This window comes from Triticum urartu, chromosome 4A (assembly GCF_056163025.1).
Source record: "Triticum urartu cultivar PI428250 chromosome 4A, HENAU_Tu73, whole genome shotgun sequence".
NCBI lineage: Eukaryota > Viridiplantae > Streptophyta > Magnoliopsida > Poales > Poaceae > Triticum > Triticum urartu.
The window spans coordinates 29,618,264-29,626,484 of record NC_141876.1 but is presented as its reverse complement, the minus strand read 5'-3'; the positions used below and the strand labels follow the sequence as shown (position 1 = coordinate 29,626,484).

Sequence of the window (8,221 nt, the reverse complement as noted above, 5' to 3'; positions counted from 1 at the left end):
CCTCGTCATGATTGGCGCTGGCTCTCCTCATGTCATCCCCGCCTTCAACTCGCGCGAAGTGGAATCGACTGACGCAACAACAAAAATCCGGGTACCCGGTGATTATCAAACGTGAAGTTATAATGATGTTTGATCAATCAATCAATGTCTTAAGTCTTAACATGCAAATTCGGAAGACCAAGGCACAACCAAGGCACAAACATGCAACTAGTTTTTGTTAGTTTGAACATTGCTCTCGTTGAACCAAATTCGGAAGACCAAAACTCTCCTGGGCGTGTGGAAAGCACAGGTGAGTGGCGAACCCACACTCACAAAATCCATCGCGTGTTCATGTGGACCACATACACCCGTGGACTACACCCACAGCACAACGGTCCCCCGTCCAGCCATTCACCGTCTACCCGTGTACACCGCGTCCATCCAGGAACCCCCCACACACCACACTGCACAAACTGCCACGCCCACGCGGCCTCCCCACCCCCACGAACCCCCCGTCTCACTGCCCGTGGGCCCAGCTCCCCCGACCCCACCCGTCATAGAGACGGTCGGTGCGCGCAGCCTCCATTTCGTCGAGACACCTCGCCCCCATCTCCACCACCCACACCAGCCAACGGGCACACGGTCTCCCCGCCTCCGCGCGATCCAATCGCCTCGCCGTCGCCGCCGCCCGCCGCCGCCGACGCCATGTCCTTCCTCGCGCGGGCGCTCCGCCACTCGAAGCCGTACCTGCCGTCGCGCGGCCCCGCGGCGGGCGTCTCCTGCCGCTGGATCTCGTCGACGTCCGCCGCGGGCTCGCCCGAGGCCGGCGCGGCCGTGGCGCCCGCCGACCCGGAGCTGCCGCCGCCGCGGGAGCCCGTCGGGGGCGCCCGCGTCGAGCTGCCGCCCAACCCGGAGGACGCGCTCGAGGTGTTCGTCGACGGGCACGCCGTGCGGATCCCCAAGGGCTTCTCCGTGCTCCAGGCCTGCGAGGTCGCCGGCGTCGACATCCCGCGCTTCTGCTACCACAGCCGCCTCTCCATCGCCGGCAACTGCCGCATGTGCCTCGTCGAGGTCGAGAAGTCGCCCAAGCCCGTCGCCTCCTGCGCCATGCCCGCCCTCCCAGGTCAGCCGTCCCCCCATTTTGTTTCTTCTTTCAGCGTGTTATATTCGCATCGGCCTCTCAGATCCATTCAGCTCCTAGACAATCAGCGCCTTAGGGTCCTCACGCACATTTCGTTTAATCAGTAATGGTTGTAGAGGCTAGAAATATCGACCTAGTTAATTGTTGTTGGGGTACTGAATGATCGTCTAGTGTGTGTGATTTCTTGTGAGATTTGCGGGGGTTCCTGACCTTGGAGTGCCTTATTTGTTGGATTAGGGATGAAGATTAAGACGAACACACCAATTGCCAAGAAGGCAAGGGAGGGTGTCATGGAGTTCCTGTTGATGAACCATCCGCTGGATTGCCCAATCTGTGACCAGGGCGGGGAGTGCGACCTCCAGGATCAGTCCATGGCCTTTGGGGCTGACCGTGGTCGTTTCACCGACATGAAGCGGTCGGTTGTGGATAAGAATTTGGGCCCCTTGGTGAAGACGGTGATGACCCGTTGCATCCAGTGCACAAGGTGATGTTTTTGGTGCTTCTTGGTCAATGTTTATGAGTATTCACTTTTAAGTAAATTCATGCATATCCGGTTTCTCTATGCTTCCACTAATGTAGGTGATCCATCTTTCTAGCATTGTTAGGTTAAGAGCTTATCGAGAAAACTTATTAAGGTTAACAACTGGTAGAGGAGAACGTTCCTCCTAATATATTCATGTGCTTCAGTATGAATAATTGTACTGGTTCTTAGTTCGTGTTGTCATTGTGCAGTCACATTTATGTTGTCATGTATTGTTTATTGACATTATTATTGCAGTAACGCATCATCCTTTGTGCGAAATAGTTTAGCTACCTGTGCAAGCTCTAGTTTACCTTTACCTTTTGCTAATATGTAATTTTCAAATTGCTCTCACCTTACAGGTGTGTCAGGTTTGCATCTGAGGTTGCTGGTGTTCAGGACCTGGGTATGTTAGGCCGTGGCAGTGGTGAAGAAATCGGAACATATGTGGGGAAACTAATGACAAGTGAACTATCTGGAAACGTTATTGATATCTGCCCTGTTGGAGCTCTTACATCCAAGCCATTTGCATTTAAAGCTAGGAACTGGGAGATGAAGGGCACTGAGACTATTGATGTTACTGATGCAGTAGGGTCCAACATACGTGTTGACAGTAGAGGTCCTGAAGTTATGCGCATTGTTCCTCGTCTCAATGAGGTTTGCTTATTCTCTGCTTCTTTGTAATTTTGCCTGTTTCGTATGGTCATACTGCCTGATACTTCATGGTAATATTACTATATTAACTTATTAACCATGTTGTGAACCCCCAGAAGCCATAACATATGCTAAGTCTGTCGTAAAAGGTTTGCCTAGCGTATGAAGAAGGCTTGTAGGCATTAGGCACCACCCTCCTACCTTAAGTGCGACTGTCTTGCCCATGTAATCAGTAACTAGGTGCTAGGCGATAGCTCCTGCCCTTCTAGTGCTTATGTTTTTGGGAACATTATAAATGTTACAATATGGTCATTACGGAAATTTCTGTTATGCTTTCTCAGAATAGCATCCATAACTCTTGTCGAAAGATTGTTCAATGTTGTTAAATGAACATCCAAATTACTGTGTGCTTAAATTATTAGGTTAACTGCTCCATATGCATTAAACTGTTACTTAACAGTTAAACCGTTGTATCATTACCAATTAAAAAGCACGGTCACGGGGACGGAAAGACGGGGATACGCATACGGGGATACGCATACGGGGATACGACAGTTTTCAAAAACAGCCATTCGGGGATACAGCGAGTATATATAAAATAAAATAAAAATATGCCATGTAATATACATTTAAGACAGAAAATTAATGAGAAAGAGACCAGAATAGAGAATAGTGCCCCATTTGGTGAGTGCTTTATTGATCCTCATTCCCCCATGTCATGTCGTCATTGCAAGCTGCATCCATCTTGCAAAACACATCAAACACAAACATTAAAGAAGATTAGAAGACAAGACATAGTTGGAAGACAATACAAGCATGAGCAGCAGCAGCACCAGCATAAGCGGCAGCACCACTAGGATGGCAATTTTACCCATGAGTACGGGTACCCGCGGATACCATACCTACATGGGCAGGGTATGGGCACAATTTTATACCCACGGGTAGTATCCATACCCTACCTGTTAAGTTATGGGTAGGGCACAAGTATAACCTTTTACTCATGGATATACCCATACCCTACCCGTTTATACTAACATGTGAACCTTACCCATGATTCACATGCGTAACTATGTTAAAGTTGTGTCGTCAGCTTGTGAACCTATGTTAACGTTGTCACCAATTGTCAATTTGAACTGACATAATTGTCATGTACTCAACTATCTATTCTTGAGTTGTGATCAATGTTTTTTGTCAAATGTGTTATAAATGAATGTAAAATTGTGAATAACTTGTGACCGTCTGGTCTACCCGTTGGGTACCCAATGGGTACGGGTAAAGTTTCGTACCCATGGGTACGGGTATGGGTATAATTTTGTACCCATTGACTACACGGGTATGGGTATGGTATTGCTCAACCCGCCCCATACCCTACCCATTGCCATCCTCAAGCACCAGCATAAGCGGCAGCACCAGCAAGCAATATCCAGCAGCACAAACAAATCTGAAGAATAAAAGAGGAAGAGGTTGAGGAAAGAGGAGAGGGGAGAGGCTGCTGGGTTACCTGCGAGGCTGCGGGTAGCACCAGCGGTCGCCGGTCGAATCCAGGCGTCGCCGACGGCGGCTTCAATCCAGGAGGCTGGCAGCGCGTTCCAGTGCGACCTGGGAGGCTGGGAGGGAGCAGCTCGTCCTTGAGACGATAGCGTGCGGGAGTTCCTGCAAATAGGATAGGTATACTGGGTTGGACCGAGGCTGTTTTGGGCCAGGCCGTGTCCCAAATGTATCCCGCACGTGTCCGGCGTATCCCTGTGTTTTTTCTTTTCTTTTTTTAAATCGAAATTCGGGGATACTGCAAAGTTTGCGAATCCTGGCGTATCCCCGTATCCCGCTGTATCAGAAAGGTAGTTCGGCACTTCCAGCCGTGTCCGTGCTTTTTAGATTACCAATGCTGCCTCTCCCATACAGTGACATGTTACCTTGGTATATTTTGTAATATTAGTAGCTTGACAGTGCTCCCAGCATTTGTTCTTCTTGCAGGGTCATATCGCAACTGAATGCATTTGTCATAGCGTATCTTATTTGCTTCCACTGTTTTTGAGTCGAACGACCAGTTGTGACTAGTCAACGAGTCATAACTGAAAGTCGACTCAACATGTCGACTCAAATCATTGGCTGAGTCGTGTGACTTGATCGACTAGTCTCGACTAGTCCAGGTTTTTGAGTCGAATGACTAAAAGCTGGTCCCACCTGTCATATTTTTTTCTATTTGCTTGCCCAATCCCCCAGTGAAACCTAGATCGAGACTAGTTTCCCCCCAATTGAAACCTATCCTACGACCCTCTCCCTTGCCCCTTGGCCGGCGCCGCAGCCCCACAGTCCTGCCGGCCGTTGCCGCCGCAAGCTGGTTGCTGCTGCTCCCCTCCTCCCCTGGTTGCTGGCTTGGTGCTGCTCCTCCCCTGTACCTATTGCTTAACTCACGACTAGTCAAGAGTCGCTACCTCAGAACGACTCGTCGACTCGAAAACATTGTTTGCTTCACATTAATGATCTTCCTGATTCTGGACCTAAAATAGATGGAAGTAAATGTTGGTTTACTGTGAGAATACAATATAACATAATTTAAAGTGCTCTTTCATACTTTTGCTATGTAGTTTGCTTAAGGAATGGCTAGTTGACCGAGCCTTCCATCCTTAGCCTGCTAATTTATTTGCTATGAAAATGAATACCCGATTGAGCATTTTTTTTATCATTGCAGGATATCAACGAAGAATGGATATCTGACAAAACACGGTTTTGTTATGATGGTTTGAAGAGGCAAAGACTAAACGACCCTATGATTCGTGGTCCTGATGGCAGGTTCAAGGCAGTGACATGGCGTGATGCTATTGCGGTTGTTGCTGAGGTTTTGAATCAAGTCAAGCCAGAAGAAATTACTGGAGTCGCTGGCAAACTTTCTGATGCAGAATCCATGATGGCGCTGAAAGATTTTATTAATAAAATGGGTTCGGATAAGGTGCTCTGTGAGGGGAATGGCCCGAATCCACCAGCAGATATTCGATCAAACTACCTAATGAATACTAGCATTGCTGGTCTTGAGAAAGCTGATGTCTTCCTTTTGGTTGGCACACAGGTAAAACTCTGGTTTTCTTGCTCATGATCATTTCTCAGTTGCTTTCCTTATCTAACAATATGCTTAGTTTGGTGTTCTGGTAGTGTATAATCCTCTGTTCTTGGATGTGCAACTGCTTGAAAGCATCTTTTAGAGCCATTGCGGCAATATCTTGCTAGAGTTTATAAAAACAACCCCGTAATAGAAATATTCCATGACACATCACAACATAACATGTTGAGCACAAAGTAACCTCTAATTATATACCATTGCTAGTGGTGTTTTTCTTTTCAATAGCTAGTAGTATACTAGTAATAATGCAGCTGATGTTTCTAAAGAATTGCGGTTACTTTCTTCAAGCGTATCGTAGCAATGAACCACCATTAAGTAGACGAATTTATTTGTGAGTAATATCCAACTTGTGAGACCAAGGGAATTGAGATGTGCTGTTTGTCCTTCATATCTTTTGTCACCCCTTCTTTTCGGTCATCCAACTATTCTGAGTAACATTTTTTGTTTGCCTCCATAAAACAGCCAAGGGTGGAAGCTGCTATGGTGAACGCAAGGATTCAGAAGACTGTTAGAGCAACACAAGCAAAGGTGGGCTACATTGGTCCTCCAGCAGACTTCAACTATGACACTTGGCATCTTGGCACAGGGCCAGATACCCTTGTCGAGATCGCCGAGGGCCGACATCCTTTCTGTTCAATACTGAAGTCTGCAAAGAACCCAGTAATCATCGCTGGAGCTGGGTTATTTGAACGAGAAGACCAAGGTGCTGTGTTCTCAACAATTGAAACCGTAGCCAAGAAGTTCAATGTGACGAGACCAGACTGGAACGGGCTTAATGTCCTATTGCTCCATGCTGCACAGGCCGCAGCTCTTGATCTGGGCCTCGTCGCTAATCCTACCGAGAGCGTCAAGTCTGCAAAGTTCCTTTACCTGATGGGAGCCGATGATGTGAACTTGGACAACCTTCCAGCGGATGCATTTGTTGTTTACCAGGGGCACCATGGTGACAAGGCCGTGTACAGGGCCAATGTTATTCTGCCATCCTCAGCATTTAGTGAGAAAGAAGGCACCTACGAGAACACTGAGGGTTGCACCCAGTGGACCATCCCAGCTGTGCCTACAGTTGGTGATGCTAGGGATGACTGGAAGATCGTCCGTGCTCTTTCCGAGGTGGCCGGGGCTCCACTGCCTTACGACAGCGTCGCTGCTGTGAGGAGCCGAATTAGTATGGTGGCCCCAAATCTTGTGCGCGTCGACGAGAGGGAGCCATCCGTGATCTCTGCCGAGGTGAAGCCTCCGGTGAAGCAGCAAGTGAGCCCGGCTCCATTCAAAGCTGCCGTGGAGAACTTCTACATGACCGACGCGATCACACGGGCTTCCAAGATCATGGCTCAGTGCAGCGCAACCTTGTTGAAGAAGTGAGGTCCTACTCTATGTTACGCCCCCTTGAAGAAGTTAAATCATCGGCATACGAGATTTTAGTTGCTTTTTCCATTTCACTCACCAGTTGTTGCTTGGGAGTATAAATTTGGACTGCCTCTACCCTAGCTAGATCCGAGGAGCAGCGAAACTTGAAAGCAGTGCATTTTTCTGTAACGTGTGAGAAGCGGAGCATACTTAATAAGCTTGTTTTGTCCTTTTGAATTAGACGGCAGCCGCAAGCAAATAATTTTGTTGTATTTGGGTTTTCGCCTGCTCGTTTCACGGTTCCAGGGTGCAGGCGAATGTAGCTGTATGTGCAAATTAAGGTATACCCCATTTTATCATTCACTGGTGTGTTGAATGGCACATAGTTTTGGATCTCCCGTTCTCTTCCTTGGATCATTAGCTTGCATGTTTTGCCGTGGTGCTTGTTTGGCTGATTGGTTTTCATTGGTACGTACTCCCTACTTGTCTCGGATATGGGTGTATCTAGAACTAAAATACATCTAGATGCATCCATTTCTGCGACAAGTAATTCCGAACGGAGGGAGTAGCAGCTAACAAAATTTCTGATCTGCGTAATGATGATACATCTCGTCCATGGCAGCAGAAAGCCAAGGTGAAGCTCCTTGTGCTAATAATACTGCGAATGAATGCGACCAAACAAAACCGCGCCTTATCCTCCCAACCAAGGCTCATCGCGCCGCGCCCCAGCATCATGAGCAGCGTCACTGCCACCGGCATCTCGCAGTCCACCGGCCCGTGCCTCCTGCTTCGCCAACACCACCGCCGGCGAGTGGTGCCGCGGTCCCTATTCCGGCGGCAGCCGCGCGGGCACACGACTGCCGGTGGCCCTGCCCCTGCCCGGTGGGCGTGCGGCGCCAGGAGGCGGGTGAGGTACGAGGAAGAGGAGGACGAGGAGGAGTACGGGCACAACGAGGAGATGGCGCGGCTGGAGACCTACAGCGAGGGGGCGCGCGACGTGGCCCTCCTCGTCACGGCCGCCGTCGACGGCGAGCTCGAGTCCGTGCTCGTCTTCAAGGTACTCCGATACCGATCGACCAGCGCACACTGATGCGCGTTGCTTCTTCTACACTGATGCGCGTTGCTGTTGTGCGTGGTGGCAGGGCTTCTCGTCGAGCCTGAGCGGGAGGACGGCGCCGGACCCGGCCATGAGCGTGCTCCCGGAGAGGGCCGTCATACAGTCCGTCGACGTGGTCAAGGGGCCGTTCGACCCCGACAACATCGAGTACCTCGAGAAGGATTTGTCATGGGAAGAATTCAAGAGCCGACTCCAATAGCCAAACATGTATCACCTCTGTTTTGAATCACAAGACGTTTTTGGATATGTCAATATGGACTACATGCGAACTAAAATGAGTGCACAGACACACAAATGCGTCTATATACATCTGATTCATAAGGAAGTTAGAACATCTTATATTTC

General features: G+C 49.1%; 2 protein-coding genes across 2 annotated transcripts; both read left to right on the top strand.

Moving 5' to 3' along the window:
* Positions 1-587: 587 nt before the first annotated feature.
* Positions 588-7,122, top strand: EMB1467 (NADH-ubiquinone dehydrogenase). Its single transcript, XM_048695238.2, has 5 exons — positions 588-1,102; positions 1,358-1,604; positions 2,003-2,297; positions 4,987-5,361; positions 5,875-7,122. The coding sequence occupies exons 1-5, from the start codon at positions 685-687 to the stop codon at positions 6,772-6,774; spliced, it is 2,235 nt and encodes a 744-aa protein (XP_048551195.1). The 5' UTR covers positions 588-684; the 3' UTR covers positions 6,775-7,122.
* Positions 7,123-7,387: 265 nt separating this feature from the next.
* LOC125530829 (uncharacterized) lies at positions 7,388-8,128 on the top strand. The gene is made up of 2 exons (XM_048695240.2): positions 7,388-7,816; positions 7,902-8,128. The coding sequence occupies exons 1-2, from the start codon at positions 7,424-7,426 to the stop codon at positions 8,073-8,075; spliced, it is 567 nt and encodes a 188-aa protein (XP_048551197.2). The 5' UTR covers positions 7,388-7,423; the 3' UTR covers positions 8,076-8,128.
* The last annotated feature ends 93 nt before the right edge of the window (positions 8,129-8,221 follow it).